At 44.4% G+C, this 27604-nt stretch overlaps 1 protein-coding gene across 4 annotated transcripts in view; it reads left to right on the top strand.

The window, feature by feature from the left end:
* RASAL2 (RAS protein activator like 2) overlaps nt 1–27604 on the top strand; it is a 163836-nt gene that overhangs the window by 26292 nt on the left and 109940 nt on the right. Inside the window, exon 1 of one of the 4 annotated variants that reach the window (XM_032117486.1) lies at nt 12144–12316. The exons of the other annotated variants lie outside the window; for them this stretch is intronic. Coding sequence (XP_031973377.1) covers nt 12268–12316 — 49 coding nt within the window. The 5' untranslated portion in view covers nt 12144–12267. Of the gene's footprint in view, nt 1–12143; nt 12317–27604 lie in introns of those variants that run through there. 4 annotated transcript variants of the gene reach the window in all.

Below are 27604 nucleotides of genomic sequence, written 5' to 3'. Positions count from 1 at the left end.
GCTTTGTCTCTGTTGTAATGGGGAGAGGTGAGTAATGGAGAAGCCTTCCCTTTTTTCTAACCACGGTTCAAAAGCCAGAACAATCTGTAACATGTCTAGGATGCACGTTGGGCTGCTTTGTGTGAAGATCAGGATGTTGTACCATGGAGGGTTTAAACAGGGCTGAGAGCCATGCATGGATTTGATGTCATCTGTAGTGGCTACTTGCAAAAAGAGGAAACTGTGATACTCTTTAGCAAACTTAAGTATTTCCCCTAATATTTTCTGTTCTAGAGAATCATGGCCTTTAGTGGTAGGACTATGATAAAATGGAATTAATCTGAAGTTGTAGAAAACGTGCATGTATTTTATGTGATTTATTTTGGTAAGCTTGACCTGTGAAAGTAAATACCTGTTTTACAGTGTTGTTTACACAAGAGAGCAGTCAGGAACATGTGTTTCTTTGAAAGATGACTCCTGGCTGCAACACAATTTTTTGGGGGGCTCTTGGCATCAGTTTGCTCTGCAAAATTCATTGTGCTCCAGTAGTTATTCTCCCTGTGTGCAGGAGGAGGGCTGGTAGGGTTGACTGTCAAAGGGCTGTTGGGCTGAATAATTCCCTGACACATCTTCCTTACTGCAGAAGAAGCTGCCTTCTAAAGTCTAAAGGATCATTTTCCCAGCAATAAAGCCGTTAGGAAGTGCAGCGCTGTGATTTTCACTTTGCTAATGCAGCTGGGAAACCCTTCGGTTTAGAGGCAAGCCGAGAATTTCTATTGCTAATCTGTGATATTAAGGCAAATTAGAGTTAACTGATGTGCTTCTAAATGTGGCCTGTGTGAAATGAAGCTCCTCGTAGTGTAATGTGGGTTGTTTTTTTTTTTTTATAGCACAATTTATTATTCTGTAAGTAGGTAATTCCTCATTGCTGATAAGCGCACGTCTGGTCTTCCCTTCTGCCGTCGCGGTTCCCTTGGAATAGCGCCGCGCCTTTTGAAATGCCAGTGATTGAGTTGTGGCCCCTGGAGGGGCTGTATTTAGACTCACTGTTAATAGATCAGTTCGTTCATGTAATTACCGAGCTCTGACAGAGCAGCTTCTGTAGCTCGGAGCACATTATTGCTTTCCATTTGCTCTGAGAGTCGCAGGACAGCCCTTCACGCTTGGTGAGGAATTTGTGCCTTTAAAAAATGAAGAAATCATTTTGTAGCTCCCAACAGACCTTTCAATAAACGTTCGCGAGTTCCGCTTATCCGTGAGATAGTAGGAAAATGTTTTCCTGTCTGATTTGTGTGTCATGACTTCATTGGCTCGAAATGACACCTTTTGGAAGTGCCTCTCCTGCGGGGATGCTTTGTCTTTGGCGCTTGGAGTGACAACGCCCACCTGTGTCAGTCATGGACTTCACCATGCTGAAGGATCCTCGGTGAAGCCGTACCTGGCTTTGCAGCAGCTCTGTTCACCTGGCTGCAGGGAATACTGGAAGGTGTTGGAGACAGGATTTTTTTCCTGAGGCTCTTCCGTTGGTTTTACTTGTGTTTACTTGTCCCGCGTTATGGAGCGGGGTGAATGAGGCCGCGCGGAGACAGGGAGAAAGGCTTTGTGGTTTTTATTAGCAACAACTGTGCAAGCAAACTTAATTTGGCATTCTGAAGCCCGCTGGTGGTGTTCCAACTTTACCCCTCAGCTGTTGCTCGCTGCATTGCAGAGGCCTCTGTAATCTAGCAATTTCTCATTGTCTCCAGCCCTTGCCATTTATAAGTGGGGACTCAGGTTGCATAGCAGATTAAGTGAGCATTCCCTTTTATTTTTAATTTTAATGAAAGCGTCTCCTCCAGTCATAGGAAAAGTACACCTGGCACTCACTAGCCAGGGGATACGTGCTTGTTAGCTGAGGTGGAAAATACGTGTATGATCTTGTCCCCTGTGGTTTTATAGGAAAGAAGCAATAATATGCACTTCGATTATGACACTTCCCATATTTCATCTATTCTCCCACTCCCAAAACAACCAGTCTGGTTTTATTATTTCTCTTCTTCCTCCTCTCTCATTTCCTTCTTCTGTAGTTCATGGTATTTCTCGTCCTGCCTCCTTTGTCTGTGTGCTTCCCTTCCTTACTGCTGCCCCACGTGCAGGAGGGGTGCCATCTTGCTCATTTTTAGATCAAAATTCTTATCCTTTTGATAGGGATGTTTTTTAGGATCGCTTTTATCTGCTCTCTTTTTCAGCCTGTAGGAGAACTAGAAAGGTTTGCAGCAGGTGCCTCTTAGAGGCCAAGCCTTCTCTTCTCTCCATGCCCAGGGGACAGTCTCTACTGTCCCCTCACTCAAACTCCAAGTTTGTACTTTCATTCAGGAGAGTAAAAGCACAAGAGGACTTGTGGGCATCACTCACCCTAGCCCTGCTCCCTTCAAGCAGTCATTTACATAAAACCATTTTGCACTGGTTATTCTAGGTGGTTATTGACATGCCAGTGGTGAGTTAGCATGTGAAACCATGCCCTGGGGGTCCGGAGTGCCTTTTGCCTTGCACAAAAATGGTATCCCAGAGCTATTTTATGCCGGTGGGGAGGGCTTCTCTCTTGGGAACTAAATTTTTTTCTGCCTATTGCTTGCACTGGTTGCAGTCCAGCAGCCTGTCAAATGTCTGACTTACCCCCCTCTTAGAAAAACTTGAGCAGCTTTGGCATAACACTCAGCTGACGTTCTCCAGCCGCCTGGTGACTCACAGTCTTGCTCATGAGAAAGCAAGGAGTGGTTGGGTCAACTCTGCTCCAATAAACAAGGCAACTGGTGCTTATGCTTAAAGGTATTCCTACTTTCTGCAGTAAAATCGGCATCTCATAAATGCTGCCCCTGCTTCGTGCTTTCCCCCTCTCCAGACAAACATTTGAAGACAAGGAGAGAGAGGAAGGTTAGTGGAGTTTTTTGCTGCTTGGTAGCCTCTAACTGTAGTTCAAACAAAGCCCAGGACTACCAGCACACAGGAGGGAAAATTCACAAAGTACCATTTAGCAACACACCTGGAGTCTGGTGCGAAGATGTGATTTGCTTTTTTGGGCTATAATATCTTGTAGCCTTTTTTTTTTCCCCTCTCATCTACTCTAAGATACAAGGGCCATGAGGAAGAGTTGTGCAAAACAATTGAAAACAACTGCCTGTCTGTTCTGCTAAAGGAAAAACAATTGCTTCACTAGACTGCCTATTCAGACTTTCACACAGCCAGTGTGTAAATCCACGAGTTACCATAAGGGTCAGTTTTGATTCCCACGATGGCATGGGGCTGAAATGCTCGCTTGAGGTTTTGTGAGGGAAAACACATTCCTTTGCACGTGGATTGCAGTGGGCTTTCAGGGTTATTTCAGAGAGCAAATTACAAGATTCTCCTGTGGTTCTGAACTCTTCTGTTTTCCTTACCAACGTGCCCAAGATGAGGGATTAAGAGTAGGTTTCTGGCAGCTGTCTGCCAACAGCAAAAGCACAGCCTCATATGCCGTCACAGCCATTAAGCGTGTCTGGTCTGTGGTGGGAGAGAAGGGAGATTCCAGGAGGAGAAAGGCAGAGACCAGCAAATTTCTTCTGCAGTTATCCAGCAGGACCTAAGCAGTCTGGCCTCTAAGATTATAAATTCCTGCTGGGAGGATCACTCCAGGTGGAGGGTGGCTCTGCACTGTCCTCTCGCACAAGTCCACAGACAGAACAGTTGGTTCTGTTTATTTTGTGCTGGAGAGGTTTCATAACATTCCTAAAGCAGTATCACCTCTCACTGACAGCAGTATGACCTCTCACTGCCACCAGAATTCTTTCAGAAAAAAATCCCCTCTACTCCAGAGCTCAGTGGGCCTTGTTACTGAGGAATGGAAGGTAGAGGAATGCTTCAGTACCGAGGAGTGACTTGGGGCAGCTGACAGGGGTGCATGGGAAGTAGGACTCCTCCCTTTTGGAGGGGCCAAGCTTGTTTGGTGGCCATGAACTGTCTCAAAGCTGCAGTTCCCTGCAGAGGTGACAAGCTAGGGAGGCAAAAGGGTTTGTATACCTCTTGCATTTTTAGTACTTAGCCTTAAGACTTAAGGGAGTACTTTAATATTTCAAACACTATTTTTAATAGGTGAGAGGAAGACACATTGTCCTGTCCTAGAGAAAGGTGGTGGGGTTGTTGGTTGGTTTTTAAAGTGGTCATTTTGGTTGGCTGACCTTCTTGGTTAAGAAAGCCTTTAGTTAAAGATTAATATCTGCATCCTTCTCTTATCATATTGGCACCCACAATAAACCTATTTCAGACTTCAAGAATTATCGATAGAGCTGCAATGAATAAATTTGATATCATCAGGGGGTGATTGAGAATGAGGGAAATGGATACCTCTGAGTCTCTTGTATCTTGCAGAGTAGCCAAAGCTGCAATTACTGTCAGTTAACTGTATGTTCTGTTACTTACAGAGATAAGATTGTTCTCTAACAGAGCAATAGCAGTATTTTGTTCTTTTAACTTGGCACTATCCTACAATAAAATGGGAAATTTATTAGCATGCTAATGAATTATGTACTCTTTCTGCGGTGCACCAGCAAGTGAGCTGTGTGAGGAGACACTTGTTCTTTTGTCTCGTTAGCATCTTTTGGCTAGAAATCCATCTCTGAAACAAGAGGTGCAGGGGAGGCTGAGATCTGATGTGTTTTTCTTTGCACTGGTGCTGACAAGAAAATCGTTTATCTCACCTTCCAGCAGAGCTGGTGGCAAGAACTGGGAACAGTGCTGTGGTAACAGTGATCAGAAGTGAGATGGATGTTCTGCAGGTGCAAACAGCATCTCCTGCCTGTGCTGAACACGGGCTTATAGCAATGCACTTGTCTCTTCTATGCAGCCCAGAACTATTTTTCTAGAGGAACGCCATGTGCATTCCCAGCTTTGCTCACACTGGGTGAAGGACTGCAAAGTCCTGTGTGAGGACCCAGGAGAGTACGTAAAGACTAACCCAAGTACGTATTTCTTCTGGTTTTGTCCCATTTAATCTGTTGTAGATACCTCATCTTATTTTAGCTTCCCATCCTCAGTCTCCCTGACTTCCTGTCTTTTCTTGCCTTTCATCTTTAAAACGTGGGGTTTGATTAGGAAGCTGTAATCTCTTTACAGTTCATTTCATTTAAAAGCACATTAACCTGCAGAATGAGCCACTGGCTGTTTCTTGTTCAATCTCCAATGAATTCCCTGTTTGTCTGGGTGCTGGGTTATTCACTCAACAGTCAAGGGAGGCAATTACGCCGCTGGAGGCTCCTTGTGGCTGAGATCTGCCAGGCTGGCACTCGCTGCGGTGTGTCAGCCACAAAGGCTTTACCCCTTACTGGCAATGGCATCGTGTGTGCAGTTCTTTTTCATCTTTTGGTTCAGATTTCCCATCTACTGAATTTAGCTCCTTGTCTTTTTTTTTTTTTTTTTTTTTTTTTTTTTTGGTCTGGCTCAGATTGCAGCTCAAAAGCAGGCTTTAGTATGTCTTTGCTTGCACGTTTATGCAGAAAATTTCCTGTGTCCCAAGGGAGGGAGAACAGTGGGAGAAGAGAGAACAGTCTACAAATTCTTCCTTATCAAAACCCTTTGACAGAAATTAAAACTTCACTTTTTTTAATTTAAAGTTTCACTTTAAAATACTGTATGAGCTTCAGCAAACTTAATTTGTTCATGAAGAATGTTGTGTAAGAGGTGAGAAATGCTTGTCACTGTGTAGCTCATATTTTGGTGGAATTTTTTGCCTTATCCTTGCAGGTTTTGTGTGGAGGTGGAACAGACAATTGCAGCCAGTCATGGGCTACCTGTCTTGTTCTGCCACCACCTGTAGCTGCTGATGGGACAAGGGAGAATGGCTTCCTGCTGAAGGAGGGTAGATTTAAATTGGGAATTAGGAAGAAATTCTTCCCTGGGACGGTGGGCAGGCCCTGGCACAGGGTGCCCAGAGAAGCTGTGGCTGTCCCATCCCTGGAAGTGTCCAAGGCCAGGCTGGATGGAGCTTGGAGTGACCTGATCTGGTGGAAGGTGTCCCTGCCCATGGCAGGAGGGTGGAATGAGATGAGCTTTAAGGTCCCTTCCCACCTAAGGACGTGGGAGCTAGACTCGCTGCACCTTGCACATCCCTCTGTGAAAGGACCTGACCTTATCTCCCTGTTCTCTTCTCTCCTTCTCTTTTTTTTTCACGGTGGATTGTGCAAACATGGGTAAGAGAAGCTGCAGGGAGAAGGGAACTTCTTCCAGAGGATGTGGGTTGCTGGGGAAGAAAGGGAGACCTGACTCAGGGAAGGAGTCTGAGGTTTGAAAAAGTTGATAGAAAACAGCTCTTGGAAACCTTGGTGAGGACTGCACCACATGCTCAGACCTCCAGAGCCAAGGTGAACTTCATTGTTGAGGGGAGGGTGAACCTCAGCCCTGTACAGAGAACTTGCAGAGCTGCTACTGGGAAGTTTTGATTTTTGCAGAGACTTGGATAAAATAATGAGCTGCATTTTAGAGCATTCATGCTGCAGAAAAGGGTGACTCCATGTTTGTGACTTCTTTACAGTGTTTTTTTTGTCCTGTCAAGAGTTATTAGGGACATTTGGTTTTGATGTCTTGGATTCAAGAAGACAATATGCCATTTTACCAGCACATTTCTGGAAGGGTATGTGGCTCTCCCCACACCCCCTCCTTGCTCTCTGTGGCCTGTAAAGCCTGATCGTTCTATCAGTCACAGCAGTGTTAGTGCTGCCTGCAGTTACTGATGATCTTCATTCTGTTTCCAATTTTGCTAAAGCAAAACAGAGACATGGAATTGCTATTGGCATTTAAACACAGTAAATAAATGCACTTCTGCTCCCAAATAAAGACTGTCCCTGGAGACAAATTTATGGTGATGTCCCATGTAGTCTCAGTGCTCTTTTCCTTGCCTATTTTAATTCCTAGTTAATGTGCAGAGAGAGGCATGGTATTGGAGAGGCTTAAAACATGGAATTTTTCAGTTCGATGGCTTTTTCCAGATTGGACACAATTTTTGAGGATGGGAGGTAGGGAGCTGGTGAGTGTCTGTAGAGTTAGACTGTAAATAAACAACTTAGTAACTTTTTAAATAATACTTTGATCTGTGGTTTGTTTTGGGGGAGGTTTTTTGTTGGTGGTTTTTTTTTTTCCCAAAGAGAGTCTTTGAATGCAGGCTCTGCAAATACTTTGAGAATGATCGAAGCTATTAATGCATCATTGATTTCCTCCATTGACTTGTCCATTAGATATTAAATCTCTTCTTTTTAACAAGTGTGTATTTTTCTGTTTCAAAAGCAGCCTCCCACTGTCCCTTGCATAGTGGGAAGCATCTCCTGCTGCCTTTCTGTCGCCTTGCCAGCCTTGAGACTTGGTTTCCAAGGGCGGTTGAACACTTTGGACTTACCCTGCCTTTCTGCTGGAGTTGGAGGGGTTGGGGAGCAGATTCACCCATTGCATGGCCATCCAAGCCAGTTTAATCTGTCCTGCCTGAACAGCTCATGCTACAATTCTGTGGTTTTGTTGGCAGGAGCAATCCAAAATGCATCTCAGTGGTGTCCTGGATGCTCCCTGTGTGCTTTCTTCTGCCCCTCCTCTTTCTTAGTCCAGTTGTAAGAATGTTTTGTTAGATGGTCACTGGTAATGAGGGCTTTTAATAGTAACAGCTGCTGTAAAAAACTGCTGAACCGCATCTGTTTCATAGAGCTCTGTGAAACTCTACTTCTAATAATACATATCACTTAACCCCTAGAAAACCCCATAAAAACGAGGAATGATCAGCCCTGCACAGAGACTGTATTTTTGCAGTTCTGAAACAACTTGTTGAGCTGCATGCCTGGGAAACAAAGTGATTTGACTCACTGCTTATATTTAGTACCATTACCTACTGCATTAGGTTCCGTTTTCTTCCGAGCATTAATGTTTTTGCTCAGGAAGGTTAACAGGGAAAACGCCCAGCAGAGAAGGCATTTTTATGCTTATCGGAGGGCAAATGCATGGAAAACATCAGGTCACTGTGCTGGGTGTCAGCTTGTTGGGGGTTTTTTTTCTTCTTTTTTGAAGAGTCTGTAGAAGGAGCAGTGTTTAAGGGTGGGGAGAGGATGTCCTTCCTTTTTTGGTAAAGCCTGTAAAGTTAGAGGAGCTGGTGGATCCTTAGTACAAATGTGACCTGAAATCACAATGCCCTCTTTGTCGTGGTCCAGAATTGTGTATCATAAATTTATGAGATCCCAACCTTCAACTATACCTTGTGACTCTACCTACCCAAGGTGATATTTTTTCTGGTCTTGAGTATATTTGTAATTGAGACAAAAATTCTAATTGCTGGTTTTATATGTAATAATAAAAATAACATGTAGTCTTATATTTCTGCTTGGAAGAAGCTTTTACTACAACTTTCTGTGATCACATGGGAAGCAAAGGGGAGATGCGCAGGTTTAAAGTGCTGCTGGTGAAGCTTTCGTCTAAAGTTTAAATCTTTGAAGATTGTTTGAAAGCCTTGGCTCAGCTCAGGAAGTTGCATGATTCCTTGTGTTTCTGGAACCAGGTGAGGAGCTGTAATTGGCTTTTCACCAGTGAAGTGTAAAACATTCTGTTCAGTTTGGTGTGTGACAGGTGAATGAATGCCCCAAACACTGGGGAAGTGGTGTTGAAAGTGGAAGCAAGTGGAAGAGTTGGAGCACAGCATTGCTGGTCTGAAGCCTGTGTGCTGCTCTCCTTTCTCCTTACAGCCATCTCTTGTGTTAGTGTTGGTCTATTTCTATGCTCTTCAAGGGGTTAACTGACCAAACTCAGCTTTCTGTGTGACCTTTAATGGATCACACATTCAAGACCATTTTTCTTTGGCTTATGAGGTTTGAGAAGCTGCAGAGCTGCTCTCACATTTTCCTTTCTGAAGCACGAAGGGCTCTGATTCCTCAGAGTGCTGGGAGCAGCAGTGTTTTCTCTCCTTTGCTCCCAAGCAGTCTCATCCTGGGGCTTGTTATTTTTACTACATGGAACCCCTCCGTAACCAGGCTGGGGAGCCTCTGCTGCCTGCAGTGGTTGCTCTGTGCATTGGTGCAAATCCAAAGTGTCCTGCAGTGTCTCCTGAGATTCCCTGTGATAATCACATCACCCTGCCAAGGAACTCTGTTAATATTCATGTGGTAATAATTTTGGTACTTGGCAGAGATGAGGGTGTTAATGTGAAGCCTTCTTTGGCTAATGGGTATTAAAGAAATGGTTTGTGTTTCGTACTCTAGCAGTGACTTCATTACACTTGAAGAATTAAATTCTGAGTGTCTTTTGGTAGATGTGTACATAAAAAACTGTATTGAGGCAGTTAGGTGGCATGTTGGACTGCACCAGCCTCTCCCTCATAAGAAAGATGGAGACCTGTTGGTGCGAGTCCAGAGAATGGCCATGAATATAATCTGGGGAAGAAAAGGCTGGAGCACCTCTCCTGTGAAGAAAGGATGGCAGAGTTGGGGTTGTACAGCCTGGAGTAGAGAAGGTGCCAAGGTGACCTTACAGCACCTTCTGACACCTAAAGGGGCTACAAGAGAGCTGCGAGGGAGTTTTGACCAGGGCATGCAGTGATAGGACAAGGGAGAATGGCTTCACACTGCCAGAGGGCAGGGTTAGATGGGATATTGGAAGAAATCCTTCCCTGTGAGGGTGGGCAGGCCCTGGCACAGGGTGCCCAGAGAAGCTGTGGCTGCCCCATCCCTGGAATTGTCCAAGGCCAGGCTGGAGCAGCCTCATCTAGTGGAAGGTGCCCCTGCCCATGGCAAGGGGTTGGTATGAGATGAGCTTTAAGGTCCCTTCCAACCCAAACCCGGTCTAGAGAAGGGGAACAAAGACAGAGGGATAATTTCTCAGTGCAACTCTTGCGTGCTAGCAAGGTTTTCCTGGTGAAATGGAAATGAAAGGTTGAAACTGTGTGCAGTTCTTCCACAATGAAGCATTGCTTTTCAGGCTTGAACGGTGGAATGAGGAGAAGGAGCCCTTTGGCAAAAGGCCGCTGGGCTTTCACACTGCTTTCCCCTGTGCTCCCTCTCCTCTCTGCAGCTGACTTCTCTTATGTGGAGGGTTGTTGTGAAACTTCTCCACTGTACCTGGAAAGATTCATGTGAATTTTCATTTTGAGAGCAGCATTGTTTCTTTATTGACTCCAACCCCTTGATCTTGCAGTTAACCTTAAGGGATATCAGCAATTTAATTGTACTTTACTTCAATCAGAATTTAATTTCTTGAAAGACTGGGTGAAAAGAAGAGGGGGAGAAGAATCTGCTGTTGCCTTATTAAGAGAATAACAAAAAACGGTGGTCTTTCAGTAGCCAGCTTTGCAAGGTGGTAATAAAAAGGGTGTTTGAACAGTTGCAGATCTCTCAGTGTTTTAGTTTAGATGTTAAAAAGCCTTTTATGAGATAAGTGGTCTTTGAGAGAAAGATAAACAAAAGCATGGCTGAACATGCATAGGCTGGCAGCTCTTCCAGACAGGCACTTCTCATCATCTTGAGGCTAAGGATTGCCCAGCTCCCAGCTTTCTCCTCACTCAGCCTTTTGTCCCAGCCACAGTGGGGCTTGGTTTGAGAAACCCTATGGAGGTCAGGCCCTATCTCATTAGTGTTATCAGCAAAGACACTGCCTGCCAAAGGCTCCAAGAACTACCATAACTGGTGTACTTTCAGAGACAGGAAGAGTCTCCAGTGCTGCAAAGCCACGTGAATCTCAGCCTTTCCTGCCCCAGCTGGATGGGGGAAGTCCACCTTTGGACTTGTGTTTTCCAAGCACTGCATTACTGTGAGCAGGAGGGCTGCTGTGTCTGTGTCCCAGCCAAGGTGAGAATGGTCGCTGTTTGGCTGACCCTTGGGGATGGACCAAGACTGCCCTGTCCTTCTTCCCTCTCCTCTCTTTCCAAGAATGCTGGGATGTGGCAGGCTTCCCTGATGGCAGCAGACATGCAGGTTTGGAGAGCTGCTGCTGGACAGAGCAAATGGGCAGTCTGTGTGTGTCTCTCTCCCTCCACACACCAGGTAGGACACGCTCCAGAGCCACCCAGCTTGTCACAGTGTGCAGTAGGGTGTCTGTGAGCACAGCGCTGGACCCAAGTGGCTGCTGCTGTATCTCTCATGGGCTCTGCTTGCCCTTGCTCATCCTGCCTGCCAAGTACATGGACCTGCTGGGGAGCCAGTGGAGTTGTCAAAGAAATCATCATCTTCCTTTGGAGCATTTTGGATCAGTGCAGCTTGACCTGCTTGCTCTCTTCTCCATCAACAGAGCTTTTGTTGCCAGCAGGGGAGCAAACGTTAGAGCCCCCTGGATCTGTGCAAAAGGGTTTGGTGCATGCTGGTGGTGTGCTCTGTTTGCTCAGAGATGGAGCTGCTGTGAGGTAAATGCCACAAATGGTGGGGAAAGCCGCTGGAAACTGAAGGAGCCTGAGGCTTTGTGTGGTGAGGTGGAGATCTCTCCCAGAACACAAGCAGGCTGTGCATGAAACGTTGTGGGGAGGATGCGTTTGACTCCTGCCACATCCCTGCACGCACACTCATTTCTGCCGGGCTCACCTTGTTCCTGGAGAGCTGGGGGCTGCCTTGTGGGGCAGGTTGGTAGCCAAAGCCATATGCTCTGAGCCACACAGCATCTCAGTGTCCCTCCTCTGCTCCTCCACTGCTCCTGCGCTGCCAGGTGCAGCAGCTGTAGCTGCTGGTACAACTTCTTTGGCTTGTTTCTGCATCTGCCTCCCCTTTCTTTGCCTTCTATCCCTGGAGTGACTGGAACACTTTTCATGCACACTTTTTGACCAGGCACTTGGAATGCTTATGGGACGCCTCATCCTGGAAATCCAGGGGACCTCTCCAGAGGAGGAAGCAGCGTCTCCTGTTTGTCTTGAGTTACCCTGTCACAACAATGGCTTCAGAATCTGCCTAATTTAAAAGCTAGTTTTAATCTGATGGGAAGATGTTTGTGCATTTAAAATAGTTATTCCTTGCTGGAGCCACTCCCTTCTTTTGTCCTTCGCTGCTGGACTTTTCGGCTTCGCTTAGCGAATCCGCAGTGCTTGTTTACGGCCGAGATACTGGAGCATGAAGAAGGAAGTCGCTCCGTTTAACACTGATTCAGTTCCAGGCTTCCTGTGCGTGTGCATGCACGCGTGTGTGTGTGTGTGTGTGTTCAGCCCTGCTCCTCCAGTCGCTCTGCAGCCTCTGGAGGAAAAGCCACGGCGCTGGCATAGACAAGATGCAGGTGTCTTTTTTTACCTCTTCCACCTGGTTTGTGCCTGAGCAGGTTTAGACAACAGAAAATTCCAGTATGGCAAGCCTGATGAGGAAGATGCTGATGCAGGCAAAGACATGGAGTGGTGAGTACGGGAAACATCTTGCCTGATGGGAGAGATAACTGCTCAGAAGAGTTTGGGTGCCTGGGAGGAGAAATGTGGTAGTGAGCAGAGAGCTGTTGAGTATTGCTGCTGTTCCCATCTTTCGTCTCCAGTGTGAGATGGCAACCTGAAAATGCCAAAACCTTTGTCCATGGAGAAGATGGCTATCCAGATGAATGTGTGTTTAAAGTCTGTGTCTTAGCCTGCCCTGGGATTTCTGCCTTAGCTTGGCTCTGTAACAGCAGCACCAGTCTGTCGAATTTGGAAGTTTTGGAGGGAGTGGGGAGCTTGCAGGAGGCGGGCATCTCAGGAGCATTTAAACTGTTGTGTCAGCTGTGACTGCACCAAAAGATGAGGTTGAGAAGAAAACAACGCTGATGAGCTGTAGAAGAAACTATTTTATTGCTTTGTTCCTGTTCTTTTGATTTGGCAGCAGGTATCTGTCTGGATTTCAGTTAAGGTGCTCTCGTGTTGCATGGTTACAGAAATTGTCATCAGCAGTGTCGGGTATTTTGGATTTTAAAGTATTCCAGTAGCAGCACCAGCCTGTGCCTGGGGTTTTTCATTTAAATTTATGGTGTTTATCCAGCTCTTAATTGTGCAAATTAGTATAATTATGGAGCATGATTATGTGCATACCCGGTGACTGTTTTTAAGAGGCTGTCTCAAATGTCAAGAATTGATTTTATTAGCCTTGTGTCTTTCTGGTGCAAGCACCTTTCTTCGTGCTGCTGCTCTGCAAAGCAGGCATATCAAACTGCCTCAGCAGGGAACAATTTCTGCAGTGCCATGTCTGAGGGAATGACTCTTTAATAGGGCAGAAGGCTCTTCAATGACTCTGACTAATTAGGACTGATTAGGTGAGTTATCAAAGACTGAAACAGCCCTCCTGAAGCAGGACAACTTCTTTGCTCCAGGTTGGGATAAGGATAGGAGGACACAGCCTGAGCCACATGTGGTAAAGTTTATCCGAGTGCCAATTTTATCAGTGTGTGGATTTTAATGAAAAGTTGGTTTTGGAAATGAGGGCTTTTGTGTGTGTTATTGGCTGCTGCCCATCTCTGCCAGGGCTGCAGCTGAGAGCATGTTTGTGGAGGGGGCACTTCAGGCACAAGCACTTCTCTCGTGGAGAAGTTACGGACGGGACGTGCCAAGTACTGTGTTGCCCTTTGCTGGGAAGGGGGTCTTGTTGCTGTTCCCTTCTAGCCCAAACTCACTGGTCTCTCCTTACTCACTCAGGACTTCTCAGAATCCCTGAATTTCTGCCTTCAAGAAGAATGGAGATATAACTTGAAACAGAGTAATCTCCTTGATTGCTTTGTGACAGATGTGGTGTGACAAATACAGGAAACTGTAGAGCAGATCTCCTTGATCTCTCTATAAATAGCTTAGGACTTTGGGCAAATTAACCAGTCTTTACTAAAAGAAGCCGAGTGAAAATAAATGTCATAGAATCATGGAATGGTTTGGTTGGGAGGGACCTTAAAGCTCATCTCATTCCAACCTCCCACCTTCCACTAGACCAGGTTGCTCCAAATCCCCTCCAACCTGACCCTGAACACTTCCAGGGGTGGGGCAGCCACAGCTTCTCTGGGCAGCCTGTGCCAGGGCCTCCCCACCCTCACAGGGCAGAATTTCTTCCCGATATCTAATCTGATCCTCTCCTCTGTCAGTGTGAAGCCATTCCCCCTTGTCCTGTCTCTCCATGTCCTTGTCAAAAGTCCCTCTCCAGGTCTCTTCCAGGCCTCTTTTACTTGCTGCAGGGATAAGGAGAATGGAATTATTCTAGTTGAAATTTCACTTAAAGTCAGTCTGAGAATTAATGCAGAGGTGTTTTTTTTATAGGCAAGTCTAGCAGATATTAAGTGATTAGGGCACACATTTGCCTTGTGTCCATACCCTGTGTACATTTCTTCAGAGAAGTTTTAGTCCATCAATGTTTGAAAGCGTAATTTGTTGTTGAGAGAAACAGAGCCAGTAGGGCAACATGAAATAGCCTTGGCTTTGATAACTTTCAGCATGATTTCAGAACCCCTGGAGAGCTGTGTTATTTTGGTTTTTTTCCTTAAATCTCATTATTTACACTGCGGGGAGGTGTGTTAAACGGGTTTTTTCTAAATGCCTGCAGGATGTTAGGAAGTTGGGGGTGCTGGGAGAATGGGAAAAAGGGAATGTGATCCTGGAACAAGTGTACCCATTGAAAAAGCACTTGGACAAGGTGTGTAAATATTCTGCCCCAGGGAAGCCAGCCTGGTTTCTGTATTTGGGGGGTGTTGAGTGCTGAGACCTCAGTTCCATAATCCCAGCCTGCTGCCCAGGTCTCCACACTAGTCCATGGATAAAAGGAACACAGTTAGCAGTCAGATGGAAAAAGAAATGGCACAGGAAGGAAACATTATAAAGAAGCACAAAGGACACTTACAGTATTTATTTTCCAGTGTATATGGAGTGGGTAGCAGCAAAAATACAGATCTCCACCTTAGTTTAGTCTGTGTTGTCACATGTAATCTTGGCAGAAAAAGTCTGCTGCAAAAGAGGCTGATTTTGTCTTTAGTAAGCAGTCTTTGATGACCATTCTTCTTTATTTAACACTTCTCATATCATTAAAAAATAACATTTTTGTCCATTCTTAGTTGCTAGGGAGAGACTTACTTGAAGGAGATCTGAAAGTGATCGTAGGTTTGTGTGGTCCAAATTCATGCATTTGATTAGGCACCAACAACTTAGAGCAGCTTTCAGAGATTTCAGGATTAATGAACTACATGAAACATCAGACTTTAAAAGGGACTTCTAAGAGGTGACTTGTGTATAAGAACAGATGTGGTCACATCCTATTTCAGCAGGATTTATATTCCACATACATTGAGGCAGTAGGTTTTTTAATGACCTCTACAGAATGTATTGTTTTCATATAATGAAATATTTTTATTGACTCCTATTAATGTATAAATATGTTTAAGGTTGGTTATGCCAGAGAACTTGTGAACACTTCATGAAGTGGTGAAACTGAACATCCTAAGGTTTTGATCTTTATTTAAAATAAAAAGGTTATAAAATGTCATGGTCAAAGTCAGCAAATGGCATTTTGCAAGCCTAACAAATGCTGCTTGGATTTATCTCTCCTCTCCTGAGATCTCTGCTACTTTTAAATACTCTTTAATTTGTCTGTCTGATGGTGTACAACTGCAGAGAAAATGCTAACTGTTCTTTGGATTTGGGATAAACTGAAATAAGCTCGAGCCATGCCCTACCTGAAGAGACATTTAAGTCAACTGAAACTGGTTGTTCTTGAACACTGTTTGTCTAATAAAATATAAAAATACAAACTGGATGGAAAACTCAACACGTTAGAGAACAGCAAAGCGACAAAAACGTAATGAGAAGGGCTCAGCTAAGCAGTATCCTTTGTTTTCTGACTATGACACCCCTTATTTCAGCTGCATCCCCACAGATGATGCTGCCATATCACCTGGGGGTTCTGCCAGGCGACAGTGGATGCAGGAAGCTGTTAAATGAACTTTCAAGTTGTCACATCAAAGCTCTGAAATAGCAGAAAAGCAGAAGCCTTAACGGTTGCACCATCTTTACCTTGCTGTCTGCTGGCAGGTAAATAAAGGCAGCACCTGGGATCTCGGGTAATTCTGTTGAAGCATCAGGAATATCTTCTGTCTGGAGTGCTGAGGATGAGACATCAGGGACCTTTACCTTTCTGTAGGGCAGTATGGCTGCTAAGGGTGGTAGCCCCTGAGCTGTTGTATCAGGACCCCTGGTTAAGGGAGTTTCAGGATGGATTTGATCACCTGAGTGCAGTGACATTTCTGCTGCCCGTTCAAGTGGACATGTTCTAGAACAGGCTTACCAGGAAAAGCATCTCGTTTAGTGGCAGTCCTGCAGCACAGGTGTCAGCAATATTCTAAATAAATCTGTTCTGCATTTAGCAGTGCTGCATTCTTCTCTCATGGAGCCGTCAGAATCCTGTCTGCAGAAAGGCTTTTAATATTCTTTAAAAAAAAAACCTAACAAAACAAGAAAGAAAAAAATCAGTTTAAAAATAACGTGGTATTACCTTGTATGTTCATTGTTCTTATGAACCTCCTAGCCAGGCACAGAACGTTGTGTGCTATTTCCTCTGCAGACAGATAATTGCAGGAGGGAGAGGAAATTGAGCCACGTAAAATAAAAAATTTTAGCAAGCTCCTATTTCTGTTTGCTGGGAAACTTAATATATATTTTCTTTTAAATATTTTTTTGCAATAATGAAAACATTTTAGCCTCTCAAAAGCAAAGTTGGATTAGTAATAAATCACTTTGTCAATAAATTGTATTGCCTCTGAGGGTACCTTCTATTAAAAGTAACCTTTTTCCTATTTTCTTGTATCTCTGTATCTCCCCTTCAGTAAGGGACTGCAAGGAAGCTGCTTGTATTGTTCCAGTCACTTTCCTTGTGGGTAAATCTGCAGTCACTTTCTGACATGACAAAACACTAATTATTGCTGCTGGTGTAAACACTGGAAGTGTTTGGGTTCACTCGTCAGTGTATTCTGTTGTTATTGTGATTAAATTTGTAATCCTGAGGGTTGTTATCAGATAACAGTAAGAGAATTAGTTTAGAAAATGCGGTTTCCAGTTTCAGTTTTAGTAGGGCCTGAGAGGAGATAACAAATTAGGTGATAGCTTAGGTAGTAGGAAGAGTGAATTTAAACTGAGTTTTGCGAGTACTGGAAGTAACTCTGGGGCTGAAAGTTATAATTAGGCTAGCCAGAAAAAATACAAACATTAATTTCCTGCTTGTGCCTGTAGATTTTAAAGTTTTAAAAGTCCCTGTGTGAAACTTTTGCTGTGGCCAGGTACTTTCTGGGGCAATCACAGGCAGCAGCCAGCTCTCCTTTGAGCTAAATTCGGCTTTTTCCTGAGTAAGTGCTTTAAATAACTATCCTTGCTAAATTGCAGCTTTCTACCTGTCAGATTTCCAGAGCTGCACATCAATTCTCAAGTGTGTATGGCGAGGTAATGGCAGCATTAGACCTGTCTGTGTCAGAAGCTGCTGCACTGGAATCTCTTTGCTGCTTCTTTACTCCTTCTGGAATCTCTGGAGTTAAGCTCTTGAGATAATGAACACATGTTTCTTCCTTCTCTTCCCTTGCCCTTCCTCTCTCAGTCTTGTTTCCCCTCTTGTTTCTGGCTCTGTGTTTCTGAGCTTTAAATGCCCATTTATTCATCCTTTAGCAAGGCACTGTGTTGTGTGTCACTATCCTCTTTTGTATTGCTGCATAAACTCTGCCTAATTTAACCTCTAGTGTAGTTTGTGGTGATTGGCTTCAGTCATTTTACAAGGAACCCTTGCATTTAATTGTATTGCATTAAATAATAGGAAAAGAATGTGAGAGCAGTGATTTCCCTTCCCCCTGCCTTTCTCTGGCTTTGGTGGGATTACCCAGAAATTGCCACCTTCTGGTTCATTCAGAAGTTCCCTTAATATCTATGTAGTACAAAATCTAGAGATCTTAATGATAAAAGAGCTGCAGCTTCTATTTTAATATTCTCTCATTGCCAGCTTCAAAAAGAGAGAATGTAAGTTGGTGTTGGAATAGAAATGTTTTGCATTATTGAATCTATTGAACTGTGATTCATTGGCTAGTCTATTATAAGAAGGACTTTCAAAAATAGACTGAAAGCAGAGGTGCAGGTGGATGAACTCTCCTGTTCAATTCAATGATCAATCCCTGTAAATGGGAATGGAATGGATATGGACTATTCAGCTGTGAAAAGTACAGTGACTACAACAGGAAAGCTTGTGTGATTTAATCCATTTATTGGCTGTGTTTGATAGTTGTTGCATGGGAAGAGCAGAGGAGAGTGAGAGGGAAAAGTAACTGAAAGAACCCAATAGGGTAGAAGAATGAAGGACAGAAATAAACTCAACTTTTTTTCCCAGTGAATGTGACAAAGATTCTGAATAAGAAATTGATGTGCAATCATCTCTGCATAAATCATGCACTATTTCTGGAAAACTTCTTGCAGACTTCAAATTCCACTGCAGACTGATTAGTTAACAAAGGCAGTTTAAGAGGTGTCTGTGTCCTCCCACCTTTCCTTACAGGTTCCTTTGATGAGACACTTGAAACTGTGGAATTGTAAAACCAGAAGAACCAAAGTGAAAGGTTTTGAAGAGCTCAGAACAACCAAGTGCTCCTACAAGGGCAGCTCACAGCCAGGGCTCCTGCAGGGTACAACAGCCCAGTGGGAGCAGTGGGTTTGGGATTTCCTGGCCTTTGCCTGTACTTCTGAGATCCAGTAAAGGTCAAGTTGATTCTCTCTGGACTTCACAGACTTAGTTATCCTCCTCTGTCAAGATGACCATTGCAGCTTTGCAAAGTCAGTCTCTGCATATCTGAATTTCCACCTAAACCACGAAGAAATGCTAAATTGGGTGTACGTTCTACCCTTCAAATGTGGTTTAGTGGTTTGGCAGGAAATGTGAATTTTTATTCCCTTGATAACAAAAGCTGTTTAATTTAGGTTATGAAGGTTTGCAGAGCGGTTGGGATTTGGGGGGAAAGTGTTGGGAGATCTCGTACCCTGTCTTGTGAGTACACAGTGACTCATGGTGCTGGCTCTGGGAACAGAGCATTCCACTTCTCAGCTGCTTGGGGAACATCGTCTGTGGATGATGGGGAGCAAAGAAAATAGAGACAGAAGAGCTCATGCCTTCCGTGCATCAGAAGTACAGCCTGTGCCTAATCTTCAGTGATCCAGAAAGGAAAGACTTGAAATGCAGACTCAAAAGAGAGCTTGTTAAGGTAACTCTTTATATCTGAAGACTGTATAAGGGTTATTTTACATATCAACAACTAAATTTTTTTTAAAGTGTAAAAGCAACTGTATATTTACTGTAGGGCAGTAAATATCTGTAGCGTTACCAGCTCTTCTCAAGCACTTTGGTATCAGTGATTTCTTGCTCATCTGTAAGAGTCCGAATCCGAAAGTTAGATGGCAGATGTGCATCCCATGGTGACGTTGCTGTGTCTGGTAGATGAATTTATCATAGAATCCCAGAAGGTTTGCGTTGGAAGGACCTTAAAGCTCATCTTGTCTCACCCCCCTGCCATGAGCAGGGACACCTTCCACTGTCCCAGGCTGCTCCCAGCCCCATCCAACCTGGCCTTGGACACTGCTGGGGATCCAGGGCCAGGCACAACTTCTCTGGGCACCCTGTGCCAGGGCCTGCCCACCCTCACAGGGAACAATTCCTTCCCAATAGCTCATCTAAACCTGCTCTCTTTGTAAATAAAAGTTCAGTGAAGTTTTATATAATACAAGCTGAGACCCAAGACTTCTTTCTAGTTTAATAATTAAATATTCAAAACCTCTTTGTTGAAATGGTTCTCTCAGTGGTCCCAGACTGTCTTGCCCACTTTCTCTTCTGGCTCCTGTGTTCATCTGGTGTGAGAACTTCAGAAGTATGTTTGACAGGCCAGGTAAATGCATTAACAGATGCACTGAAAAATCCCCCAGACCAAACCACATTTATTAAACTCTCAAGGTGATTTGTTAAGGCTTATCTTGGGGATTGGCTTTTTGTATTTAATTGCAGCAAATTATATTCCTTGAGGGGTTTATATTATAAGGAGATAAACTCAGATTTATTCCCCCTCCTTTTTTTTTTGTCTTCTTTTACAGTTTATTGCAGAGTAATATTCAGTTTTCTTCTGTCACTTTTCTAGACAGTTGAGAAGGTAAAAGAAGGACTTGATATGCTTGACAGCTTTTCAGACAGGAAGAACTTGGTTTTGTTTTGGTTTCAGTTGTCCCTAAAGGTGTGTTTGTACAGGGTGGTGAGTTTGGCCCCTGTTGCTGGACGTCACGCCAGCTGCACGGTGGTAAAACCACAGCAGCTTCTCATGGGTCTCAAAACTGTGTGTCAATCCCGAGCAGCAGCACCTTTTAGTCTAAAGCTGTTTGTGCCTGGCACTCTGATTGGGATGCAGGAGGACCCAGCTGCTCCAAAGCCAGAGCCCATGGCATTGGTTGGAAAGGACATTTTTCTGTGTGTTCCATCACCTTTCCTACTTCTCCGTGCCTGGTGTGAGCAGGAGAAGCACTAACTGGGTCCCTGTGTCCCCTCCTTTCCCCTACATCAGGCTTGCAAGCAAGGAGAGAGTTGTTCTGAGCTTGGGGATCTCTTCCTTTCATCCTTCCTTCCTGTTTAACCATCGTTACCCCAAAATTCTTCTGGCTGCTGATGGTCAGAGAAGAGACTATTTTGCAGGTGGCTTGGCCAGTTAGTTTTTGGTCCACAGATGAGAAGTGTAGGAGGAGCTTTAGTGACTCTAAGACCTGACCTGGGTTTTCCTAGTTAAAAAAAACCTGGATGCATTAGTATGGAATAGAAGTAAACAGAGTAACTCCAATTTTGCACAGGGTTGACTTACAGGGCTTTTTCTCTGTTTGTAGCATTCCTGATGTTGGCGTTGTCCTGCTCCGTCCTTGCTGGCTGTGAAGTGAGGAGGGAACAGGAAGCGAGGACCTTGTGTTCATCTAATGAGGTGGTGTTGGGAATGCCAAATTCTGAGGATTTCCTGGCCTTTCTTGTTTTTTCTGGAAAGAAGAAAACAAAACTTTAATAAGACAAAAAATAAAATCCTTGTCTGTCTGCCTCTTCCCTTGCCACTCCCCATCACTTCTGCCTTGAGCACCACCAGCCTGGGATGGAATGTTTCCAGGCTCTTTTTTGAAGATATTTATAAATAAGTTGAGGTCCATATGTTTGTTTTTTCCCAAATGATTTCTTTACTGTAAGTCATTGTATTTCTGTGTAATTGATCTATGCGTGGCAACTTGCATCTAGGGAGGGAAGTCACAAATGGGTTGGGCCTGTGCTGTGCAAACATGGAGAAAGGAAATAAAAAAATAGTTTGACAATAACCCTTATAATGACAGCTGGGGAGAGCAACTTGTTAAAAAAAAATACAAGTTAAAACGAACTTGCCTTGAAACAATAAGAATAAATGGGATGCATAACTGTTACGGATTAAAATAGAGCAGGGAGTAGAGGGTACAGATTTCTCTCCTCTAGCCTCAGCCTGCCCAGCAAAATTTGGCTTATAAATATCCATAGATCAAGGAGGGCAAAGACACTTTAAGATGTGAGTATTTTTAGCAAGAAGGAAAAGCATTTTGGCGGTGTTCCTTCCCATACGTTGTGGTTATAAATCCCGTGATCTTGGTGTGCCTCACAACAGATCAGCATTTCAGGTTCGGTGCCCTCAGTGCGTAGATTCTGTTTCCAAACACAAAAGGGGGGAATTCTCCTAGGTTTTTTACGTGCTTTGGGAAAGAGGAGAGGGAATACATGGCTGGATGTGTGCTGCAGGCAGGAATGTGTGGTGGAAAGATAGGAGCCACAGCAGGGCAGGGGGAGCGAGTGCCCTGCCGTGTCCCACGTAAGGAGATTAGGTGTAAGACTGCAGCCTGGACTTAGCAAAAATTAGAAAGGATAATGCTGCATTAATTCACACAGGTCTAGCGTCTGTAGCACAGTGACAAAATAAAATAATAATAGTCTAAAAATATAACCCTGAATAGAAGAACTTTCTCCTCCTCTTTTTGCCCCGTGCTCCCTCCTCCCTTCGTTTCCTGCTTGGGCACCCAAAGTTGGAAACTTAGAGTGGGTTTTGAATGGGATTTTTCTTCCTCCCCCCGTGCCTTCATATGAAAAAAAATTCTTTTTTTTTTTTTTTTTTTTTTAAAAAGCCTGTTTCTGTAGCAGTGACTCAGTCCTGCAGTGCCTATCTGCCTTGTGTCAGGCATGGGGCTGTCTGGGGGAAGCAGAGTGTGCACATACCCAAACCGTGAGACAAGCTTTGAAATTGCACCAAGTGCACTCGGAGCATCAAATGTGCCGGATCACGCTGTGATTCCAGTAACAGCCAGAGCTCTCCTGGCTCCCAGTGGGAAAGTGGTCATGCTGCTCGAAAAGGAGAGAGAGGCCAAACTGCACATTCGTTTGGATAATTAGGTAAACAGTAAATAGGAGAAGGCCTCTTCTACTCAAACTCCATTGTTTTTTCCTGAAGTTCTATATTTAGATTTGGCAACCAGATTTATCCCAATGGTTGGTGTGTTGTTTAAACAAGGTCACACTGATGTGTGTGCGTGTTTATCTCTGCTTAACTGGATTGCTTATTTGAAGTAAAAATACCTCCGAAAATATTATGCAGAGCTCTTGAAAACTTGTGTACTCGTGGCCCAGAGCACATGGTCTTTATTAGAAAATAGATGCAATTATTCACGTTCGGTTTTGCAGCTTGAAGTCCCGAGGGATTTGTACATAAAACTGTGGAGATTTGATTACATCCTGATTTTATGTCTCACTGGTATATGAGTGTTACATATGCGTAAAAACCTTTTTATAAGGCAGAGATTATAACAAGTTCCTAAGTGAAGCCAGACAGGTGCTGTCCTGTCTGTTGGAATTGGAATACACATGCTCATTAATTTAGTCTAACTCTGGTAGTTGCTTGTGTCTTTATAAAACCCAGAGTGCCTTTGTGTTTTATATTTAGAGCAAATATTCTGGACTTGTTGGCAGGTTGGCTTGAGACTTCAAGGTACAATTTCAGAGTCAGACTTTATTGTTCACAGCAGTTCCATGCTGCTTGGTGAGGATGGAGCACGGTTTACTAACAGTGCTAGTGTGGTTTAGGTAAAAATAGCAAATATCAGCTCATTTTCCCTTTTACCGATGAAGTGAGAAAACAACAACAAAAAAAGGCATTTCAGAAATGTCAACTTGAGAGGATTTTGCTCTAAGCAAGAGCATGCAGTTCTGGGGGTGTTTGCTTCCTTTGGTTTTTTCATGGTTCTGTTAAATCTTTTGGTTAAATTTATTTGTAATGAAAATAGTTGAGAATATATATTTTTTTAAAGAGATTGCTGAACAGTGGCTGTCTACTGGAAGTGCTGCTTGCACAGACTTACAAATGGGACTGTGCTCCATTTGGGAAGGATTGACCTCAGAGAGAGGCCGTTCTGGTCACCTGGTGTTCACACCTAATGAAGCAAAACCAGTCATTTTGGAACTTGAAACAGAAGTGATCTCTGGCACCATAATAATGAATGAAAAGGCACAAAAGAGATGAAGTGCTTGTGCATGGCTTGCTGGAGGACAGGGCTCCATCCTCAGGATGGCTTTGGTGGCTGGGGACCCTGCCTGGGATGCAATGGCTTGTGCTTGGTGCAAATCCTTTTTCATGATGTCCACTTCTTTGTTTTGTCCTGTAGTGAGGAAGTGAGTGCACGTGTCACAAATTAGTTCCTTAAATAGCGTCTGAAAGAGAAATGATCTTCTTTCTCATCCTCCCTCCTTCCTCTCCCTTCAAAGGCTGAAATTATTCTGTACCTTTCCCTTTTGGGGAGAGCCTTTTTTCGTACATTTGAATTCCCGGGCCAGAGTCAGCGTTAGGGCAGACAGGCTCACCTCTCGGCGATCAGGCGGTGTATCACGAGCCATGTCCTCCGCTGGACATCTGTAAGTGTTCTTTAAAGCGCGGGCACGCAGAGGTTTAGTCAAAGAGGGCGTGCTCCCTTCTGTCCCCGAGCCCTGTGCTGTTTTGGTGCCTGCAGGTCACCTTGCTCCATCCCTCGGCTCTGCACACCGTTGCCAGCGCCGGGATCTCCTGCAGGCCTGGCGCCGGGCTCGCAGCAGGCCCAGGCTGGCAGAAGGTCCATCTTCATTCCAGCGCTTCAGCACTGGCCCTGACGTGGGGCTTCTGCACTGATTCGAGGCTGTTCCTGACAGGCAGCCTGCGGGGAGAGAACTCTGCTGGTTAGAAGGTCATTTGCATTTTGAAAAAGCTCTTTTTTCTCCCCCATTCTCTTTTTTTTCCTTCTCTTTTGGTTGTTTCTTTCACTGCTTTCTCTATGCAGGGTGTAGTAGTGCTGCAGCACCTGGAATTTTGCACAGACCCTTTTTCCATGCTTCTCCTAAGTGTTTTAATTTCAGGCTTTTGGCATTTGGAGATACCAGGATGTTTCATCTTTCCTCTCTGGAGTTTATTTCTCCATTTAGATGAAGGTTTAATCTTTAATTCCAGATGTCACTGATTTGTTGTCAGCCGTTGCACTTTAATTTGCTGATATTAACACAACATTCTGATGGGGCTGCAAGGTGAGTGTTAGGATAGTTCTCATCCTGCTCGAGGAATTTCCCTACCTAAATTCAGAGCCTAAAATAATTCTGGATCTGTAAATTCTTCCTTGTGTTTTGTTGTGTGCCCAGCTCTCAGTGCCCGTGTCCGTGGCTAATGCTTTAATGCTGTCTAGGGACGTGGTTTAGTGGTGCACTGGGCAGTTTTGGGTTCAAGGTTGGATTCAGTCTGCAAGGTCCTCACAGCAGACAGAGAATTTCTTTTACTGCTGGTGTTTAGATGGTAAATGCAAGGATTTCATTATGCATGTTGCTAAAGTTCTTTATTTATATACACTGTAAGCGTACACTCTCCAGTGATTTTGAAGATTGTTGTCAATTAGCTGGTGGTTATCTTTTGCTGCTAGTTGGCTTTACCATGGGATTTCCAGTGCTTGAGAAGCTTTTAAAATATATTTACATTTAAAAATTTATTTGCAAAACTAGTGTTGTGTGGAGGAGTTGTTGATATAGTTTATTCACTCTAAAAAAGGATAAAATAAGATAATAAATAAATCATACATTAAAAAAGAGGAATAAAATAACAGTTACAGCAACTAATTAAAAAATATACAGAATGAAATTACAAACCCTGCTCCTAACATCCTTGGTGGAGAGCTGGTAGGTCTTATTTTTGCAGCAGTCTGCAGTGAGGATGTGTTACTTTCTAGTTATACAAAAATAAAGGCTGGAAAGTTCTAATAAATGCACCTGCTGTTTGGGCATAGTTTCCTAGACCATTTTTGGGATGTTTATCCATTAAGTTGCCTATATAGTATAACTGTATTTCCTCTCTTAGTAGTTTAAGCTGCAGTTGGTTTGATGAGCAAAACGATCCCATCTAGCAATAAAACTATGTTTTGCTGGTAAAACCCTTGCTTTAAGATTGCAGCAGCAATGATTTTTTCCCCCACTCTCTCCACAAAAATCCCAAACGCTTCAGTTGGGAATGAAGAGGGGTGATGGGAAGTTAATTCTGCCTGCTGAAACACAAGGCTATTAAACACTGAAATGAGAAGCTTGTGCGTGATATTTCTGAGGGTACTAAGCCCAACCTGTAATGGTGATGAAATGGATGTCACACTGGGCATAAGTGCTTCTTGCTCTATGTAGTCAACGTCCATATATTTATATAAACATACAGATTTGTTTGTGGAGTTGCACAGGTTGCCAGTGAGGTAGGCCAGTGCAGCTGTCTTTCCTCAGGGGCTCAGGTTGGTGATGTGTGGCTGCAGAGGGTTTCCTGCCGGCCGGAGCTCCCTGCGCGTGCCAGGGGCTTCACAGCTCCGCATTAAGGCCGCGGAGGAGCCGCCCCTGTGGGGGCAGCTGTGCCACAGGCTGGGGCCAGGGGCTTGCCTTCCTCTCAGAAATCCCGAAATCTCTGCAAATTTCTGAGCTCACTCACTGCACACAGGTCATTTTGCTGCCAGGCCTTTCCGTGCTGCAGAGCAGTTGCCGGAGCGTTTACCTCCAGGCCATTCATTTATTCATTTATTTATTTAATTAATTATTTATTTATTTGCACCAGTGCATGTTGCTAAAACCCTTGGCTGGCTGGCCTGGCTCGCAGCTGTGTGTGGGCTCAGCCTCTGCGTGTGCCTGGCTGGCTCCTAAATGTACATTTTTATGGCCCTTGAAACTTGGCATGGGCTGTGTTTGGTCATCAACAACAACAACAAAAGATTGCTAGTGAAATTAAAACCTGGCATCGCCGTTCTGCAGGTTTATTCGCGATGTATTGAAATGGGATTTTCTTGCGAACATTTCCTGGCATCCATCCAAAGCCCAGCATCTCATAAATTTATATTATCTCTCTCTGCTCTGCTCAGTTGACAGGGCTGTAGCAGCTTCTCATGCAGATCACAGGAACAGCATGGAAAAATGAAACCAGGAGGCTTTCACGTGGGGAGTTTGTATCAGCAGAGAAACTGTAGCGGTTTTGCCAGGGAATTAGAGGGCAGGAATCACTGAATGGGTCACGTTGGAAGGGAGCACAGCCGGTCATCTGGTCCCACCTTCCTGGTCAAGCAGGGTCATCCCAGAGCACAGAGCAGGGATTGCATCCAGACAGGTCTGGGATATCTCCAGTGAGGGAGACTCCCCAACCTCTCTGGACAATCTCTTCCAGTGTGTGGTCACTGCACAGTAAAGAAGTTCTTCCTCATATTCAGGTGGAAATTGCTGTGCATCTTGAAGAGTTTTCAGTACCTGCCATCAGGAACTAGACCATGGCAAAAGCAGAGCCGAGTCAGGCTGCCTCGCCACAGCTGTGGCTGTAACAACAGGTTGAGCTTGGAATCGTGGGGCAGGGACAGCAGGTGCAGCCTGCCTTGGCACCGAAATTCAGGTGAGGGAAATGAGGTCCTCTGTGGCATTTAAATGCTCTGTTGTCACCATTTAGCTTGTTCAGAGGCACTTCAGTCTCAGCATAGTGATAGTGGAAACAGCATATCCTGATGTATCTGGGACAGGTGAGCTTGCAGTGTGGTCACTGGTAGGCTCTGCCAGCTCCAGGCTCGGGAGAGGCACACGTGGCAGCGTTGCTCTCAGGAGCTCCAGTTCGGGCTCAGCAAGGGATCTCTGGCTTCCAGCCATGCCAACTCTAAGCCTGGCTCTTCGAGTCACCCTAATCCCAAATGCAACAATTTCTAAGGTGCTGTTTCATTCCTCCTCTGTGTAACTTGTAAACATTAATTAGCACTAAATATTAAGAGGTCGAGTAAGTCAGGTGCACTGATCTGCGCTGAGCTGAGGAAAAGTCATATCCACCTGCAGGAAATGTTGCGGGGGGGGGGAAACAGATGCATCTTGGTGATAGGAGATGGGAAGGGGATGTTAGGTCATTAATTACTTAGCCTTGCATAAACAAAACTTAATATTTTGAGAAGTCTCTAATTTAAAGGGAAGGAAAAATCTTTCATCTTCTGTGCTATTTAACTACATGTCAAGTTGGGTCAATTGGAAAACTTTTGTGTTCATTTCTGCTTTATATATTGATTACTCCTCCATGAGCTGTTCCAATGCACTGAGCATCGGTCTAGTTTTAAATGGGAAAAGAGCTGAGGGGAGCTAGACTGCTAAAT

This window comes from Corvus moneduloides, chromosome 9, assembly GCF_009650955.1.
Source record: "Corvus moneduloides isolate bCorMon1 chromosome 9, bCorMon1.pri, whole genome shotgun sequence".
NCBI classification, from domain to species: domain Eukaryota; kingdom Metazoa; phylum Chordata; class Aves; order Passeriformes; family Corvidae; genus Corvus; species Corvus moneduloides.
Note: the sequence above shows the minus strand (reverse complement) of the source record. Positions and strands in the feature narration are given on the sequence as shown.